At 39.1% G+C, this 20672-nt stretch overlaps 1 protein-coding gene across 3 annotated transcripts in view; it reads left to right on the forward strand.

The window, feature by feature from the left end:
* Window positions 1-20672, forward strand: part of BVES (blood vessel epicardial substance) — a 38750-nt gene that overhangs the window by 7880 nt on the left and 10198 nt on the right. For all 3 annotated transcript variants that reach the window (XM_066373571.1, XM_066373573.1, XM_066373572.1), the window contains 5 exons: window positions 70-194; window positions 1642-1829; window positions 3361-3469; window positions 11349-11516; window positions 12977-13118. In XM_066373571.1, the coding sequence (XP_066229668.1) occupies window positions 70-194; window positions 1642-1829; window positions 3361-3469; window positions 11349-11516; window positions 12977-13118 (732 nt within the window). The remainder of the gene's footprint in view (window positions 1-69; window positions 195-1641; window positions 1830-3360; window positions 3470-11348; window positions 11517-12976; window positions 13119-20672) is intronic.

Raw genomic sequence — 20672 nt, forward strand, 5'->3', positions numbered from 1 at the left:
ACAAATTCATTAAGCTTCATGCTGAAGCTATTCTAAACATCTAACATATTGTATTTTGTTATTCAACAGGATGCTCCCTTTATATCGCCTGGGCCACCGTGTACCGATGTGCCTTGGATATCATGATCTGGAACTCAGTGTTCCTCGGTGTCAACATTTTGCATCTTTCATATCTTTTGTATAAGAAAAGACCGGTAATTACTAAAAATTAATTAGTAAGGAAGAGATTTTAAAGCTAAAAAACTTTTAGAGTACTTTGTTCAGCCTTGAGAATGAGCATCTAACATCTTGAATCCCTTTAATATCATTCCAGATGGAACTTTGTTTATATATGCCCGAAAATGAAACATTTGAATACCATAACATGGCAGTATTCTCTTTTTCATCATATACCTTCATTATTTCTTTTGTCTGTTGATATTCAAATGTCACTTGGGAATATCTTCACCTAGTTATAAAATTAATTATTCATAGGCAACTTCTATAAACATACTAGCAATTTACCAATAGCTCATGCTATTTTTTATGCTACTTTTTAAATGTAATGACTATATATTTTTTATTATGCTCAAAATATTCGTTTAAGCATGTCATCATTTTTGGTGAGTTGTCATCAAGACACTAGGACTTAAGTTTTTCTTTTCAATTCTGATTTATCTTGCTGTGTTTCCTTGATCGTATCAAGAATGAAAAGATGTAGATAGAATATAAATGCTGGTTCTTCATGACAGTGGCATAGCAGGACGAATTAGAATATTACAAAGGCTGTCATGACTTCTGAACAGATCTCCTTGTCTGAGTCTCTACGCTTCATAGCGTGACTGTCATCGATTTCATTGGTATTGATGATCACTTAAACCCCAAAGTTCACTGAAACACAATCCAGTTTTCCCAGACCAATGCTGGGCCCAAAGATGAGTATGACTGGGCTTTGCTTGTCTGACCAGGGAAGTGATTGAGCCAATTTGCTTTTCCCTTCTTCCAGTAGCCAGCCTTACTCACCAGTGGGTTCTCCATTCTACAGATTTTATTTTAGCTTAGAATGAAACTGCTGCACTGAAACCCTTTTATACTATTCACTTTGCTTCAGAATAAATAAATAAGAAGCAATAATTGCAGCTGTGGATGCATGTTTTCCTATAGTGATTCATTGTTAATTACTTATAGATAAAATGTTTAATTATGTATTTTCATAAATGCATTTCCACATAGACTCCTATTTTATGTGTTCATTGTCTTGATAAATATTTCAAAGTTAGTGTAATTTTTTTCTGTGAAACAAGATTGTTCTAAAAACAAGCAGGTTTTGTGTTATTTGTAGAAAATCCTAAAATTGGGAAGATGAATGCTATGACAACATTCACATCCTCCACAGTAGCTTTATAGCAGCACATAGGGAAAGAGGGAATCAATAGTGCAAATCTTCCCCACATGCTCTCAGTTCCATTTAACAGCAAAAGTACCCTTTCAGCACTGAAACTTAAATCACCACTTACTCTCTGTGTAAGATTCCATTGGCTGAAATGCAGAAGGATGGTAGTATATATTACAGATTTATTCTCAGAGCTGTATCTAGCCCACAGAGGCCAGTGCTTTGTTAGTGCTGCTTTAGTACAGCATCTCGTCACTGCTGCACTTCAGGTCAAGATCGAAAAGGAACTCAGTGGTATCTACCGGCGATTGTTCGAACCACTCCGCGTGCCTCCAGATTTATTCAGAAGATTAACTGGACAGTTTTGTGTAATACAAACCTTGAAAAAGGGTCAGATGTATGCTGCAGAGGATAAAACCTCAGTTGATGACCGTCTCAGTATTCTCCTAAAGGGAAAGTAAGTGATCTTCTCATGGCCTCCAGGTAGGAAATGAACAGAAGGGAATATTGCCCCAAATAACAGGAGGAAGTGGTCACAGAGTTTGTTGGTGAGCTTTAGGTTTACAACGGCAATTTGGAATGCTACAGAGCAACATGTTAGTGACATAGAATTGGCTACTCTTCATCTTCTTGGTGTCAGGATTTTTAATTGTGAACCTTGTTAACTTTTTTTTTTTTTTTGTATTTTTCTGAAGCTGGAAACGGGGAGAGACAGTCAGACAGACTCCCGCATGTGCCCGACCGGGATCCACCCAGCACGCCCACCAGGGGCGACGCTCTGCCCACCAGAGGGCGATGCTCTGCCCCTGGGGGGGGGGTCGCTCTGTTGCGACCAGAGCCACTCTAGTGCCTGGGGCAGAGGCCAAGGAGCCATCTCCAGCGCCCGGGCCATCTTTGCTCCAATGGAGCCTCGGCTGCGGGAGGGGAAGAGAGAGACAGAGAGGAAGGAGAGGGGGAGGGGTGGAGAAGCAGATGGGCACTTCTCCTGTGTGCCCTGGCCGGGAATCGAACCGGGACTTCTGCACGCCAGGCCGACGCTCTACCACTGAGCCAAACGGCCAGGGCCCTTGTTAACTTTTTGATCTTACTGTGAAACATATAATTTTATTGACCAATGTCAACCTAGTAAATCCTATTAAAAATAAATTTAAAAAAATAATGAGTCAAAATTGAAGTAGGTTTAAGTTAGGCATTAAAGTTCAAGCAGCTTATGCATGTTTCAAAGGTGATTATTTTTTGAATATCACAAATCTAATATCTAGCCCTGCTGGTTGGCTCAGTGGTAGAGTGTCAGCCCAGTGTGTGAATGTCTGGGGTTCGATTCCCAGTCGGCACATCGGAGAAGTGCCCATCTGCTTCTCCACCCTTCTCTTTCTTCTCTCTTTCTCTCTTCTTCTCCTGCATCCATGGTTCAGTTGGAGCTAGTTGGCCCTGAGCACTGAGGATAGCTCTTCTTAGTCAGGCACTAAGAAGAGCTCAGTTGCTGAGCAATGAAACAATGCCTTATATGGGCAGAGCATTATCCCTAGTGGGTTTGCCAGTTGGATCCTAGTCAGGGTGCATGCAAGAGTCTGTCTCTGCCTCCCCTCCTCTCGCTGAATAAGAAAAACAAACAAAAAACAAATATAACTTGTAGGACTATCAGTCTTCTGGGAAAGAGCTGATGTATGTTGTTCTGGTGTAATAATTAATACAACCCTTTCTCTGAAGTGTCTGAGTTTGAATGTGGTCGCTGTGGCTAAAAGAGCAATGATACACATTGGAAGACACATATCTGGTTTAATACTAGAACTTGTCCTTTTCTTATTGGTAAAATTTATTTTGAAATAAATACCTGTTTTCAGGAAGTTCTTTTAATTATGTCAGTCATTTGGGGAGTCTTTAAAACTTTAGTACAAAATACAAACCCATAAAATTATGGACATTTTAAGGATTGTCATGTTATTTGTGGACATTATGCATTTATTAACATTAATTTCTGTTATCAGAATGAAGGTCTCCTATCAAGGACATTTTCTGCATAACATTTACCCCTGTGCCTTTATAGATTCTCCTGAATTTAGATCAACTCAGATGCACAAAGGTGAAAAATTCCAGGTATGTTTTTGGCATGGGGTGTTTTGGGAGGGTTATTTATTTATTTACTCTATACATTTATTTTAAATTGAGGTATATTTGACCTATAACATTATATTAGTTTCAAATGTAAAACATAATGATTTAATATTTGTATATATTGCAAAATGACACCCCAATATGTCTTGTTAACATTCATCACCATACATACATTAGTTACTTTTTTTTTTTCTTGTGATGAGAACTTTTAAAATCTGGCATGATTATCAAGAAGATTGAAACTAGTTCATGCCTCATTAAACGAAGGATACTATAGAAAAGTGTCCATTATTTATTGAAAAAAGAGGTTACCATGTGGTATATAGAATATGCTCTCATTTTTTATAACTTTAAATAGTGTATATATGTGCATATCTTAATTTGGTGACAGTGTTAACACTGGTATTTCTGGTTTGTTGAGTTTGATTGCTTTTTTTGTTTTCCTTTGGTTATTTGAATTTTTATGATTTTTCATGGAAAACATCTAATGTTTTTTTTTTACAGAAAGGAGAATGTCAGTTGTGGATAATCAGTATTCCTAAAACATATAATTGGTTACTTTTATTGAGGAGAAACAGGAAACCATATCTGCCCTAGGAAATTCATGTTGTTAATCCTTATGAAATCTAATCACTTTTCTCTTTTATATGCAATGACTATATTTAAAGAGCAAAGAATGAAGGTTTTCATAGTTACACCAATTTGTACATCAACTACTCAGCGTGATATTTTTTTGTATCTTAAAATAAATTGCTCCATGATATGGCACTTTGTTGTGGTTCGTTCTGTAAATACCAACCTTCCTATTTTGTAAGGTCTACCGGAAAGTTCTGTCCATTTCTATCACAACAAGTTTCGACATGTAAGCACGTTTATTTGGTACATGTGCGCCTCTCTATTTTTATCACTTAATGTATACATACTGACGTAGCAAATTAACTAAAACAAAGTTGATTCACATTAGTCTTATGTGTGAAGTGATAGTGTACCCATGGCTACTGATAAAGTTCATTTACGCTACTGTAATTTTTACGAATTTCAACAAGGAAGAAATGCTACAGAAGCATGTCTGTCGCATCCACCATATTCCCCGGACTTAGCACCCTCAACGATCACTTGTTTTTGTCCTTACAAAATTTTTTGAAGGGCAAAAAATTCAAAAATGAAGAAGATATCAAACAAGCACTGGTTCAATTTTTCACATCAAAAGATAAAACATTTTTCAAAAATGGGATATACAAATTGCCCTCACGCTGGCAAGAAATCATTAATAATAATGGCAATTATATTATTTAATAAAGTTTATTGACGGTAAGAAAAATTTGTATTTTGTTTTATTCCAAAAACAGACAGAACTTTCCGGTAGACCTTATATTTCCCTTATTACTGGTAGGGCAGTAACCAAGAAAATGGGTGACAGCTTCTTTTCATCTTGGCTTCTAGATAAACATCAGTAAGGGAATACCGTCTGAACAGGGCTGCTTGTGAGCAAGAGGATGACCATATGTAGGTAGGAAATACAATAACCCGAGGAAGGAAAAGTCAGAACTCTTTTTTTTCTTTCTTTTTTTTTTTTTTTTTTTTTTTTTTTTTGAGAGAGAGAGACAGACAGAAACAGACAGGAAGGGAGAGAAATGAGAAGCATCAACTCATAGTTGTGGCACCTTAGTTGTCCATTGATTGCTTTCTCATACGTACCTTGATGGGGCTGGGGAAACTCCAGCTGAGTCAGTGACCCCTTGCTCAAGTCCAGTGACCTTGGGGTCTCTGTTACCATGGTCAAGCCAGTGACCCTGCACTCAAGCTAGATGAGCCTGCACTCAAGCTGGCGACCTCCCGGGGTTTCCATCCTGCATCCTCAGCATCCCAGGCCGGCACTCTATCCACTGCGCCACTGCCTGGTCAGGCAAAAGTCAGGACTCTTGATTACAGATCTTATTCTTGAGTCTCATTTTGAGATGCTATAAAATTTGGGATGCCGCATGGAAATGAAAGGGAAAATTTACAGACATACGGTTTAGCTTATTTGCAATGGTTTCAGCCCTGCCCTGCTCCCACCTTGCCTGAATAACAGTACAGCTTGTTAAAGTGATGTGCATGTACTAGAAGGTCTCAGATAAGCTCACTAACTAGGGTCAGTGTTTCCAAGCTGGTTGAATGTAAGCTGCAGAACAAAGCAAATGCTATATTTGCGCTCTCTAATTTACACTCTCATCCTGTGTTTGTGACAGTCAGCTATGCCCTGAGATTTATGTTCTTATTGTATCTTTAATCACCACTGTCTACAAACTGAACAGGGCCACATCTTTCCACTCTCCTCCTTTCTCTGACCTCCATACAATTTCTTTTTCCAAAGTCTGACTTTTATCTGTTGCATCCATTTCTCTGTGTATAGTAGCAAGTGCTTTTACACAACAGGTCAGTCTTATATGATCCAGAATAGACTGGGATTTGGAGAGACAGTGAGAACCGAACCTCCTTTGTTTCCAGAAGCAAATGGCCCCTGAGAAGCCAGGGATATAACATGTATAATCATTTCTACTGGACTTCAAATTATTATATTTATAATTAAGTTAACAAGAAAGGAATTCTTACCACTAGTTACACTTCTCTCTCGGAGACTGGGGTTTGAGATTTGATAGTTGATAAATGTTCCTGATAATAGCTATGAAGATTCCAAAACATGACCCAAGTGGAGGCGCCATAGCTGGGTAAAGAGTATGTATTCAGCCTCCTCAAACACCAGTCACCTTTTCACTGCATAGAGTCTGGTGTGGCACCTCCTAACTGGTCAATGGATAACAATTACTCTAGCATCATCACACCTGTATCCTGCCCAACTAGAGCAGATTCCATCAGAACAAGCCCTCCAGGGAAATTGTGTTTTGTTTACAAAATGTTCCCATTGGCAGTTACTCAAAGGTAAAAGTGGCTGTTGCGCATTTGTGGAGTAGTCTCAATATATCGCCTCTTACTGAAGTAAGTTCCCAGAGGAAAAATGTCGCATGTCCCAAAGGCCAACTTCTTTCTGCTGGTGCCCATGGCAGAGGACACTTGAAATAGTGGTCAAACTGCTCCACTCACATGCTCTTTACATGCTAATAGCATTTTCCTCTAACCCTTCCTTTAAATTCTCATTTCTTTCCATTTATTCTCTGGTAGTAGCACTAAGGAATTCTGCAATAGGATGAAGGGAAGAAAGAAAAGCAGGTGGATTCGACTGTCCCTTGAGACTGCCCAGCCATTCTTGTTCGGGTGCTATGGTAACTGTGATGATGGACAGAGTGGCAGAGCTGAGAAAACAGATTCAGACCTTACGGCTGCTCCCTACAGGCTTACAGTTGTTTTGGTACTTCTAAACCAAGGTTGCTCCTGCTAATAGACTCTTTAGTATAATTATTATAAAAGGTAGAAGTTGTCTTTTGTGTTTGGTTTCTTCTTCTTTGGGCAGTTATTTTATATTCAGTGGTCTTTGCCACTTACTTGTTTTTCTTTTTCCTTCCTATGGTCAATAGCGGGTTCTATGATGCGAAGCCTGAAAATCAAAGCTTATTGACTTTAAGGGAAGAAGAATGTTTTGGAGGCAGATGTCCAAGCTCTTGTGAAATAAATGAACACTAAGTTTTTGTTTTGTTTTGTTTTATTCAGTGAGAGTAGGGGAGGCAGAGACACTCCTGCATGTGCCCTGACTGGGACCCACTGACAAGCCCACTAGGGGCAATGCTCTGCCTATCTAGGCCATTGCTCCATTGCTCAGCAACTGAGCTCTTCTTAGTGCCTGAGGCAGAGGCCATGCAGCCATCCTTAGCTCCAGGGGTCAACTCGCTCCAATTGAGCAATGGATGTGACAAGAAATAGAGAGAGAGAGAGAGAGAGAGAGAGACAGACAGAAGCAAGAGGGTGAAGGGTGGAGAAGCAGATGGGTGCTTCTCTTGTGTACCCTGACTAGGAATCAAACCCTGGACATCACACACTGGGCCAGTGCTCTACCACTAAGCCAACCAACCAGGGCCTAGATGAACACTTAAGTTTTAATTGGTATTTAAATAAAGCCTTACCTTAGTATTAAATAAATCTTTTGGTTAAGCTGTGAAACAGTTTTATCTGCCAGTTTTGACACTGCTGTATTTTAATGCTCTGAGAACTCAATGAGAATGAGTTGAATAGATCACTTGCAGGACATTTTCATGTTCCTGGCATTTGAAATGTTGTACAACACATAAAGAAAATAATAGGCCCTGGCCGGTTGGCTCAGTGGTAAAACATCGGCCTGGCATGTGGAAGTCCCGGGTTCAATTCCTGGTCAGGGCACACAGGAGAAGCGCCCATCTGCTTCTCCACCCTTCCCCCACTCCTTCCTCTTTATCTCTCTGCCCCCTTCTGCAGCCAAGGCTCCACTGGAGCAGCATTGGCCTGGGCACTGAGGATGACTCATGGCCTCCACCTCAGATGCTAGAATGGCTCTGACAGCAATGGAGCAATACCCCAGAGGGACAGAGCATTGCCCACTGGTGGGCATGCTGGGCGGATCCTGGTTGAGTGCATGCAGGAGTCTGTCTGACTGCCTTCCCGCTTCTAACTTTGGAAAAATACAAAAAAATAAAAAAATTAATTAATTAATTCTTCCCTGAGGGCAGTCAACCTGTCATCCTGTCAGACTCCTGTTTTTGGTCCTAGTACATTCACCAGTTCCCTCAGACACTCTTGTTCTTGTGTATCGCCTTCTCCTTGTGTGAGGGAGCCAGTGGTTTGGAACCTAAAGTGCGAGACTGATCCTGTACCTGAGGTAATCACAGCAAACCTGGTTACAAATGCGTAGTGAAACTCTACCTGAAAGAAATTATTTCATGCCTTCTATTGCTGTGTTAGCTTTTATTTTTCAGTAAAATTCTTCACAAGAGCTCAAGTATGGTGTTGCTGAGGTAGCCTCATACCTCAAGAAGCAAATTTATTTTACAGAAGCTTTAAATATTCTAATATCAATTTGTAAAAATTCTTCATTAAAATGTTTTACTTGACTGTTAAGTAACCATTAACTATCCACTACTGACTAAATACTTGCTCTTAAAGACCTATAAGTTACTCATACATACTGCAGTGATAGCTTATTATCCTATTATAATATCTAATTCTATTATGATATTCTATTATTAAGTTTAAATTTAATAATAATTTAAACATGGTTAAAGAAATTTTCAACCATCATTAAGAAATGGATTTGCTAAGCAAATTATAGTATCATATTAAACGTGTCATTACCTCAGTGGAAATAAGGCTATTAAAATAGTTGAAAAGAAGTTAAGTGCTTTATCACCTACATACAATTTCTTCTGCTGGATGATTTCAAACTCCTTTTTAAATCCTTGTCCCGCTGTTCATGAATTATATTTTCCAAAGTCATGGACGAAATCTTTGCAAAATGAAGGCACCTCAACTCTCCAAACCCTTTCTTCAGAGCCTCTGTGCATGGCTGGCCGCATGAGTGCCCAGTGCCCACCTCTCTAATCACTCTTATAGAATACTAAGGCATCTGCATTTACGTACCCACCTCCTACTGTTTCTGGGAACTCCCAAGGACTGCTTGACCTTACACTTCTCATCCTATACATCTTATCTTTTTTTGTCATATACTTTTACTTTTTATTGGCTTCCTCCATTAGAATTTAGGCTTTATGACAGGTGCTTAGCTGTTCTTTGTCTAAGGGACTTTCAGTGGACTGTAAGCCATGCTACTTATGGTCACTTGGCCAGGTTACTTTCTATTTCATCGTCTTGAAGAATATTGGACACATTGGGTAGGACTTGGCATGGTGGGAAAATAGGCCTGGGCTGAAAGCCAGAAGTGCTCACTCCACCACTAATTAATATGTGGTTATGAATATGGTTTTTGTGCTTCTCATTTGGCATCTGAAAAACGGGAAAATATTACCTGTCTTATCTTAAAGGCAATTTTGAGGATCCAGTTATACAATAGATATAAAAGCATCTTAAGTGTTTAAAAATACAATACATATATTTAGTGAGTGGCATTCTACATGGCTATCATTCCTAGTCATTTGGTATCACTTTCCCCTGTTCTGTATTTGTCAAAAATACTTATTGCCACCTGAGTGGGTCATATTTTATTTATGTATTTACTATCAGCTTCCTTCACTAGAATGGCAGCTTGACAGGGCAAGGATCTTATCTTTCTTGTTCACCATCGTAACCTCCTCAATGCCTTGAACAGTGTCTGACATTAAGTGAATGTGTAATAATATATGTTGAAAGGATGAATTGAATTTAGTATTTTATGGAGTCACAGAGCTACTAATACATTTCTTAAATCTAATATGTTTGGTTTTGGAGATTCCTACATTTAAGATAATAAATAATTGCAATTTTTTTCTAAGAATATTGACTCACTTTTTAAAGTAGCCAAACTTTAATATACTAAAGATCAGATTTTAGTTATTGACGTGAAGAGAGAAGCTAGGTTTTCCATTGTCTCTCTTAGTTGACATAAATAACCCCTTGTCATCTGAAATTTGTTTAATTTTGTGACTAACAGAGGGGAAAGAGCTCCTTTGGAAATATATTTGCTCTGAGGCTGAGATATTACTTAATATCAACTAAAAAAACCTTTATTAACTTCCTACCTGGATAGGCCCTGGATTTAATATTGAGATATAAAAATGGATTTTACCTTCAACAGTATTTGTGTTCGTTTGTTAATTGCTTCACACAATAAATATGCATGGAGCACCACTGTGTGTTGAAGGACAGACATTCAGATGTGAAGATGCCTCATTATTTATGTCATAGTGCTCAGGGGGGACAGATGTGCCAGGATTCAGGGACATGTGCCCCCTGAAGCTCAGAGAAGTACTAAGGGGGTGGCGTGGGAGGAAGAGCTTCTGGCTGGGAGCTGTGAGGGCGTGGAGAAGGGATGTGCTTGAGGGATACTGTCTCTGTGGAGTGCAGTTACAGTGCTCTCTCACTCTCTGTGCAGCAAGACGGAAGGGAAGGCTGTGGTGTCCCAGTTCTGGTCTCACTGTGGATCTCTGTGTGAGTCTGCAGTGGGCCACATTGGAGATAACTTTGAAAGGTCACACTCAAGAAATATGTGTAACAGAAAGACTTGGAGAAGGTCCTCTGCTAGCCGTATCTGTTAGGAACGGCTGGTTACTAAAACCAATTCATTAGTTTTCTCATTCGCTAGTGTTTGAGGAGTTGGCTGGAGAAGGTCTTTCATCCATAATTTAGCCTCATGAATTTTACCTCAGTTTTTTTTTTCTTGACACTGGGTTCTTTTTTTATTTTTCTGAAGTGAGAAGCAGGAAGGCAGAGAGACAGACTCCCACATGCACTTGAGGGGGAGCCACCTGCCATGCCCACCTGGGGACGATGCTCTGCCCATCTGAGGCCATTGCTCCATTGCAACCAGAGCCATTTTAGCACCTGAGGAGAGGCCATGGTGCCATCCACTTGATACTGTATTCTTAAACTTCTGTTAAAATCTTCAGGATGTAAAGAAATATTTAGTCATAAATTATACATCTTATAGGGATATTAACCTAATATGCTCCACGCAGTGCTGTTGACACAGAGGCCATTCTGTCACCAGACCTCACAAAGCAACAACCACAAACTTGGAGAATTTGCTTTTTTTTTTTGTCTGCAGATTGTTTGGTTTTAAACATAATTTTATACATAGTTATAGAAGCTTGTGTGTATGTCCTTATTTTAATTTAATTAATATGGCAAATCATTGTTCTAATAATATCCACTAGATTATTCTATACTTCTCTTCCGCCAAATTACTACAGTCCTAATTCATACACATTGATGTACTTTTTTCCCCTGTTTCTTTCTTCATCAGGTCACCATCATTGCTGACGATAACTGCAGATTTTTATGCTGGTCAAGAGAAAGATTAACTTACTTTCTGGAATCTGAACCTTTCTTATATGAAATATTTAGGTACCTTATAGGAAAAGACATTACAAATAAGCTGTACTCATTGAACGATCCCACTTTAAATGATAAAGTAAGTGTTTTTCTGAGTGTGTTTATTTTGTTAAATAAATGTGTGTAGTGAAGTATACCTCACTTGATGCAGTTAATCATAGGTTAACTAAGGGAGGATGCTTCTACTTTAGAGAGTCTTCAGGGAGTCATGTCTCAAGAGCGAGGAAATATTTTGTAACTATTATGTTTGCAGTTGCCTAGTGAGGTATCTCTAAATGTTAAGGAGCTCCACTGATGGGGTGAGGTGCTCTCCTCTTCATAAAGAGTCTTTTAAGCAATCAGAGGAAGATGGTTTTTGAGTTGTACGAGGGAGCGGGGGTAGAGTAAGTCAGAGAAGGCAGTGCAGTGGGGAAGTTCAGGCCGAGAAATGCAGGCAAGCCCCAGGCAGCAGGAAGGCAGCATTTAACCCTGGGGTCTTCAGTCTTGCGCACCCTCCTGGTCAGGTTCTTTCTTAGAAAGCCCAGAAGTGACAGGAAAGGTACAGGGGGTGGGTCCTCAGGTTATGACATAGTTCCATTCCTACAACAGTAACATAATCCAAATTTTGGTGTAAGTCGAACACCCACTATCCTAAGTCACTTACCTATCCTAACACAGTTGTAAAATCATAATCTAGAACATAAAAACAAACTAAGCCACAGAAAAAGGAAAAGGACATAAATATACTGTATTGTAGTAACAGGAAAAATGACAAAGAAATGAGTGTAAAGAAAAGTACAGCCTGACCTGTGGTGGCGCAGTGGATAAAGCGTCGACCTGGAAATGCTGAGGTCGCCGGTTCGAAACCCTGGGCTTACCTGGTCAAGGCACATATGGGAGTTGATGCTTCCAGCTTCTCCCCCTTGTCTCTCTCTCCTCTCTCTCTCTCTCTGACTCACTCTCTCTCCTCTCTAAAATGAATAAATAATAAAAAAAAATTAAAAAAAGAGAAAGAAAAGTACAATGTTAACAGTGTAAGCCGAAGCACGTCTCAATTTTTTTAAATTTTATGGGAGTGAGCATCATAAAATCAAAACGTCATATGTCGAGCCTCTCATAACGCGAGGACCCCCTTTATAGAGTGGAGGCCTATAACAATTCAGTTTGGAATTTCAGAGGTTTATAGATCTTCAACAATTCGCAATTTGACTTCACTTCCCCATATTTGCTTTGAAAGAATTAAAATGCTCACAGAAGAGAACATGCAAAACATTGTTCTTGTGATTACTATTCTCCAGGGTGGGTTGTAAGGTCATCTTGTTTATCAAATTAGGTTGGTGCTTATTATATTTTTAGATTAATAAATAAGCTATTGAGCATACTAAATGTATTATAATGCATTTATAGTCATTTCAGAAAATAAAAATTATAGCTAACATTTATTGGGCACTTGTTACATACTGGGTGGCCTTTTATTTCAAGGCAAAGTTCTTGCTGCTGGTAGGGAGTAGGTGATCTAAGCCCCACCCATGTCAGAAATCTTAAAACTTTGCTTTTTAGAAGGCCAAAAAGTTGGAGCACCAGCTGAGCCTTTGCACGCAGATTTCCATGCTGGAGATGAGGAACAGCATAGCCAGCTCCAGCGACAGCGAGGACGGCTTACACCAGTTTCTCCGTGGCACCTCCAGTGCGTCCTCTCTTCGTAAGTTATCCTACAACTGATACTCCTTCGGGCTTCTGAAAGATGTCACTGGAAATAGACAAATGACAACTTTGATGAGGCAAATAACTTTGCCAGTAACTATTTGACAACCTAAAGGTATCATTAAAAATAATCAAGTTTTTTCTAATGTTTTGTTTGTTTGTTTCCCCCATATTGCATATCAGCTAAAATCCAACATCAGACTCTTATTTCGGTCTCAGAAAGTGTTCACTTATTTTGCCATGTGTTTTTCTTAAATACTAGTTCACTGGAATAATGTGAATGAGTCCTTACTGTTTGGTGGGTATTCACCTTTGCTGTTTTTATGATTTTAGTTCTAGTGACAGCCTAGAGCTGGCAATGTGATAAAAAATTGTAGCACAAAACTGCTGGGTGTTTTACTGCTGGCTGGTTATCTCAGTGTGAGCACCAACAGTTAACAGGTGACTAGCTAAGGGAATAGTCCTGAGGATGAAGGAGACCACTCACCAACCCCGTGAGTTACCGCATTCACTCACCACCAGGAAGCAAGTTTTGCAAGACCTTCCCATAGCTGAATTGTTTTAAGACATTTTAAGTACACTGATAATTGAAGATTAGTAAGTAAAATGAGAGATATTAGATTATTTTAAGAACTAATGCTTAAAATTGTTTCAAGAATCATTCCAAGAATAATAGTGAAAGAAACTTGAACAAATTCATATAAAATAGCAAAAAGACAGATTCTCCCATTACATAAACTAACAGTGGCCTGACCTGTGGTGGCGCAGCGGATAAAGCGTCTACCTGGAAATGCTGAGGTCGCCGGTTCGAAACCCTGGGCTTGCCTGGTCAAGGCACATATGGGAGTTGATGCTTCCTGCTCCTCCCCCCTTCTCTCTCTCTCTCTCCTCTCTCTCTCTCCTTTCTAAAATGAATAAAAAATAAATTAAAAAAAAAACATAAACTAACAGCTATTAATACTTCCAATTGTATGTAAATCCAGCATAATATTTAAGTAAATGTAGATACACGTTCAGCAATCCTAAGTGTTTATGTATATAACCTTGTAACTTTGAATGCTTTAGGTAAATTGGATTAAGGATCCAAACTGTTGCATAGTTTAAATTGACAAAGGATTGACAAAGCCATATAATTGGTGTAAGTTTCCAAAGCAAAGTCTAGGCATAGAAATGCTTTGTGGACTTAAAGGAGATTTCAGGAGCCATACAAATGAGAAATTGGAAATGGTTGTATTTTATTCCAAAGTTACTTTTTGGAAGTAACTGAAGTTGACCACAGTCTGCCATCTACTAGCATATCAGTGTATCATCAGCCTTGTTGAAACAGTTTGGTGGTCAATAAGCATTTTCACATCGACCCATCTCAATTACATATATAGTGAAAACTTACTAAGAAAGGTCAGCAGAAAAGAAATTACAGTTAAATATTGTATGTGAATTATTTTTCCTGTAGAATAGCTTACTTTCGTTTAGTTCTATAGTATTGCTTAGGAAGAACCGAGAACCAGCAGTATATAGTATGAGCATTTGTTGTCTTAAAATCAGTTTTGTTTCTCTGTAGTATTTTATTGTATAATCTAAATAAAACATTTTAGAGGGGAAAAAGCTTATGTAGAATATGTTGTAAAATAGAATTAAAACATGTTTTGAAGATTAACATTTGTTTCCAGAAGCCTTATGTTCAGTGGACTGATCGTGATCATATATCTTGTGCATACAGACCTGGGTTCTTGCTCTAATAATTACTAGCTGTGTGACTTGGCGAAAGTCCCACAGCCTTGCTAATCTGACATGAACTGGATCTGCTTACACTCCTGTTTCCTTCCCTCTCCCTTATAGGAAATCATGAGTTTAATCCAGTCGTCCCTCAAGTGATTCATTCAAGCTCAGTGTTTGTAAAGAGCTGTGCTGCCTTTCAGTGCAGGGTCACATCTGCACCTCCAGTTTCCTTGCTCCCTTGTCTAACTAGATTTTAGTACTTTGCTATATGAAAAACGTGCACAACCTGCTTATTTATTTAATTAGCTTTCAGTTTATCATGCAAGATCTTACATGTTGACACAAATGTGTCTCACTGCATATATGTGCATATTTTTGAGTGCGTATGTGACTCACACAACAAACTCACATTCTACCTGCTCCTTTTGACCAGTCTTTGTTCTGAGTCTGTGGTTTAACAAAAGGTAAGGACTTGAGCACAACACTGACACTAAGCATGAATTACTTAATTCATTGTAGCATATAATTTATTAAAAACTGGTACGTTCTCGTTTCTCTTACTTGGGTGTTAGCTCAGAACTACTGAAGGCTGTTGTTTCGCTTTGCCGGTACCATCAATATGCCATCTACTTTTCCGTGTTACAAATTGCCTTCCTTGAAAAACAGAATGCAAAATCAATCTCGGCTGCTAAACTGAAATAACAAAATGTATCACATTTTGAGCATGTGGTAGGTCTTAGTAAATCAGAGGTCCCTAAAACTAGTGACTAAGCTGCTATTATTACCAGTTGGTGATGTGCAAATGGGAGTCTGGCAGCTGCTCCCTGCAGTGGTATCAACTTCCTGAATGCTAATGGGGAGAAGGGAACAAATGTTAATTGACAATGGCAGCTATTAATTTTTCAGGTACTCTCTGTACATAATCACATCTAATATTCACTGTAAACCCACACATAAGAAGGTAGATCAGTGTTTGCTAGGTTGTGTGGCACTGACAGTCCAAATCTCTGGAGCAAGAGACTGCTTTCTTGCTCCTGTGTGCTGTGGGGGTTGCCCCAGGCCCTTATCCAACTCCCTCTGGGACGCTGAAGGAGCAGTCACTGTGTGGGTCACTGCCACTCCTCGCAGAGGAAAGACAGTGGTGGCAGAATCATGCCAGGCTCTTAGAGCTCCCACGTGGAAAAGGCATGTACCATTTCCGCTTGTGTTCTCTGGACCAGAGAATCATTTGGCCACAACTGCCATGAGTGAATGGATCTGTAATCCTCCTACAGGGGCTGCACAGGAAGAGACCTGCTGGGGGAGGGAAGGCAGGTATTTTCACAATAACGCAGTCTAGCACAGTGAGTATTACCTCATTTTACAGGTGAGGAAATTGGAAATATGAGATACTTATTCACTTGTTGCAGTTCCACAGGGGGAGATGCTGGGATACAAACCTAAGTATCCTGTCTGATTCCAAAGCCCATCCTGTTAGACCACATTGTCTCTGTGTTTTTTAAAACGAATAGAAAAAATGCTTTAACATTTGGCTAGTGCTTTATAGTTTCCAGGCCACTTTCAAACCCATTTGTGCATTTGAACCTGCCAGCTCTGCCAGCGAGGCACAGCAGCTATTAGTCACCCCCATGCTGATGTGTCCACCTACACTCAGTGAGAAGGTGACCTCTCCTAAAGTTACTTCCTTCTCCTCCAACCTGCTTCTTTGGCAAGACCTACCATCCCCCGTCATTCATTATGACCAAGCAGTGTTGCAGATAATTTTCCTAGATTGGTTAATTTCTATTCAATGAAAAATTTGCCTTATTATTTGTACAAGGGTTCCACGTAGAACATTTAAAACTAACTGCTCTTTTAGCTTTTGGTTAGCTTTCACTTTGCCTCATCTGCATTTACAGAATTACGAACAATGCTACTCTCTAAAACTTAAATTTATTTTATATTCCTAATTAAACATCTTTTACATGATTTCATTTAGTCATCAACTCAAGGAACTAGATTTAAACATTAAAATGCATATAAACACTTTTCGTGATTATTTTTCAAACCAGGGTGATCACGTACCCATTGTGGTTGGTTGATACATCTCTAAAGTTTCTTTTAATCTCTGAGCTTCCCTTTCATCTGTGTCTGTCTCTCTCTCTCTCTGTGTTTCTGCATTTTTGTTCCATTTTGAGTGGTTGTTTTTTTTTGTTTCTCCTTTAAAATATTGAGTCTTTAACATAAATGAACATATGAGTCACTTGGAGGTCTTATGAAAGATTCTGGGCCCTGGCTGGTTTTCTCAGTGGTAGAGCATAAGCCCAGAGTGTGGATGTCCCAGGTTTGATTCCTGGTCAAGGCACAAAGGAGAAGCAAATAGCTGCTTCTCCACTCCTTCTCTCTCTCTCTCTCTTCTCCTCCCCCTGCAGCCATGGTTAGATTGGTTTGAGTGAGTTGGCCCTGGGCACTTAGGATGGCCCCTTGGAGCCTTCACCTCAGGCACTAAAAATAGGTTGGTTGCTGAGCAACGTCCCCAGATGGACAGGGCATCCCCTGGTAGGGGCTTGCCAGGTGGAGGTCAGGGCACTTGCGGGAGTCTGTCTCTCTGTCTCCCCTGCTTCACTTAAAAAAAAAGTAAAAGATCCTGATGCAGACTGAGGTAAGGTCTGCAAGTCCTCCCGTTTAAAAAGTACCATGTGATGCCAATGTGTCTGGATCCTGAACTACACTTTTGAGTAGCTAGGTTGTAGAATTCCCTACATTCTGGAATTTTGTAGATTGTACCCTCCTGGTGGTGATTAAGATGTTTGTTGTATTTTTCTGTCTACTGGTAAGTAGATCAAGGAACTTGCACAGATACAGGTGAAAAAACTATTTTAAAGATCTTGACCAGTATGGGATATAACTCTACAAACATTTCATGACGTTGCACAGCATATGTTCAGTTTAATAGAAATACAGTTCAGAAAAAGGCAAAGGAAAACTTTAGGTGAACTATTTCAGTGAAATTTCTGCTGATCCCATTTCTTACATTGTGCTCTGTTTTTACACATTGCATGATGCGAAATCCAGAGCAAGATCACTATCTCTACTACACACTCTGTATTCCACATCAAATTACCATTTAAAGTGAGGAAAAGGAAATACAAGATAGCCTAAGAAAAAAATGGTTTCTGCCTGTTTATTTAGGAGCTCAGCATCCAATTAATGTAACTCGTCTTGCTTGTTTCATTTCCTTGAATTCCATGGTTGGAAGTGTCATTAGAAGGGACAGGATGGTCAGAATATATGAGAAGGATTTAATGCCTGCATATGGATATAAGTTTTGTTCTCTCTGTTCCTGGACCAATGTGCTTAGCAGGGCACCTTGTCACCTTCTCTTTTCGTAACGAGGTTTAGCGCTCCTCATGCAATGTATAAAACACACACACACAAATTGATTGCCCTTGGCAGGTCCATCTCTAATAAGTGGTGCTGAACACAGGCATTGTCATGACAACCGGAGGACATACTGTGTTTCCTTTAAAGTTACAGTACTTTATTTTAGATAATTGGGATTAAATGACCTATTCAGTGTGTTTGTTTTTTGTTAAACCTGAGGTAGTATAGGCAGTAAAGTCCATTGGAACTCATCTTTTAAAAGTTTTATTAGTTTACACCATCTATTTTTTCAGAAATTACACTTAAAATTTATGATTTTTAGAAAGATACTATGAAATATTTTGAGAGATATTTCTTACTGACCAAAAACACCTTTTCAGGTGTTTTGTTGTTGTTATTAATGTCAAGGTGATACTTTGGACAGCCTACTAATTGTGACCTAGTTACACAAATATGCTTAGGTCAAGTTAGCTTGCATTTGTTAGTATTCTTGTCTGCAGACACTAGCAACACAACTCTTATTTATTTATTTACCTGGAAAGATACAAAAAGCCAATACGACAATCTTAGTTTTAAGGCTGGTTTCATGAAATAATCTGCTCAACTCAATTTGTACTCCATTCCCCCTGTGAACAACTGTGTACTTATAAATAACAAGCTTTACATGAATTACACGGACAGGTGGAGAGGAGGTGTGGCTAGGCAGCAAAAATAGGAAGAGCCCATGAATGGGTCTCAGACCCACCAAGATGGCTTCTGAAAAGCAGTACCCTCCCTCTGTAGATGAATAAAGTACAGCTGAGGGAATTTAAATAACTTAGTCAAGGCTACTCAGCTAGCCCTGAAAGTGCTGAAATTTATTTTAAATTGTTGCTTTGCTATTTTCCTTACAAATACCCATCCATATCCATATGTGAGCATAAACTTGTTTGAGGATATTTAACCATCGATGTAGCAGCTGATGCATCCTGACCACTTTCATATGTCCTCACTGCACAACCACCCAGTGTGGAGATGTGTTGCATTTTCCCCTCTTAAGGTTGAGGAATATGACATTTATCTCCTCTGGGTCTTTGGTCCCCCAGCCAGTGGGGGCTGTGCTGTCTGCCCCCAGAGCCCCACCCTCACCAATCCTCTGGCCTGTGTCCTCACATAGCATTTCCACATCTGTAAAATGGCTATGAAGGGATTATATACAGTTATACATTTTTCATATTTTAATCAAAATTTTAAAAAATTATCAAGTTAATATACACACATAGATATCAAATATTAAAAAACTATTTCAGTGAAAACAACTGCCCCTTCCAACCTAATTGTTCCCTAGGAGCAATCACATTGGAACAATTTTTGTCTAAAATGTTAAATAATGTGCTGTGTTGTTATATATTGATTTAACTCAGCTCACTTTTTTTTTTTTTTTTTTTTAGCAAGAGAAAGAAAGAAAAAGAGATAGGAAGGGGAGCGATGAGACGCATCAACTCATAGTTGTTCATTGATTGCTTCTGAAACATGCCTTGATAAGGGGGCTCCAGCCAAGCCAATGACCTTGGACTCAAGCCAGCAACCATGGGGTCATGTCTGTGATCGCACGCTCAAGCCGGTGACTGCACGCTTAAGCCAGCAACACTGGGATTTCGAACCTGGGTGTTCAGTATCCTAGGTCGATGCTCTATCTTTTATGCCACCACTGGTCAGGTGAACTCAGCTCACTTTTCCCTTCTACTCTTTGCTTAGTATGGTGATGTCACTAGGTTTTATTCTTTTACTGTTAACCTTTGTTACATTAAATAACACAATAAATCTCTATTTCTTTTTCTCTCTGAGGCATTTTTAAAGGTGAGGACATTAGCATTGCTACCCCTTTCTTATTCTTTGCCCCTTCTCCCTTCAAACTGTTATGGGGCTCTTTCACTTTTAAGCAACCAAGGTTTATAACATATAAATTCTGTTCTCTCTTCATTTTTCAATATTTTAAAAATTATGATAAAATACGCATAACAAAGTTTATCTTAACCATTTTTAGGTATACAGTTTAGTGATATTAATACTCTGTTCTCTTGGGTAACTATAAGTAGGTCTTCCTTTGTCTATGGATTGTCTTGCAGAATTTAAAGCAAATAAAAAATGTTGACATCTTGCTTTATTCAAAACCAAATAGTTACCTGTTGCTACATTTCTTTCTTTTTGGTTCCAATGTCATCATTCCTGTTCTGTTCAGAGAAGACTGTTCCTAATATCAAGTACAGTGAATTTTGCTTTTGTGCACAACATAAAAGTCATGCCACAGTCTACTCCATATTTTGGCCTTCCTTTTTTCTCTAGAGTTTCTATTGCTTTGCTTGTGTGGCCATCTTATTCCCCATGCCCCAGGTATCTTCTAGCTTATTTCTCATTCTTTCAGGCAAAATCTCTTTCCTTTTCTATTAAAACCTCTGAGTAGTTGTTTACTATTTGAATCATGCTTTTC

Source organism: Saccopteryx leptura, chromosome 3 (assembly GCF_036850995.1).
Source record: "Saccopteryx leptura isolate mSacLep1 chromosome 3, mSacLep1_pri_phased_curated, whole genome shotgun sequence".
Lineage (NCBI taxonomy): Eukaryota > Metazoa > Chordata > Mammalia > Chiroptera > Emballonuridae > Saccopteryx > Saccopteryx leptura.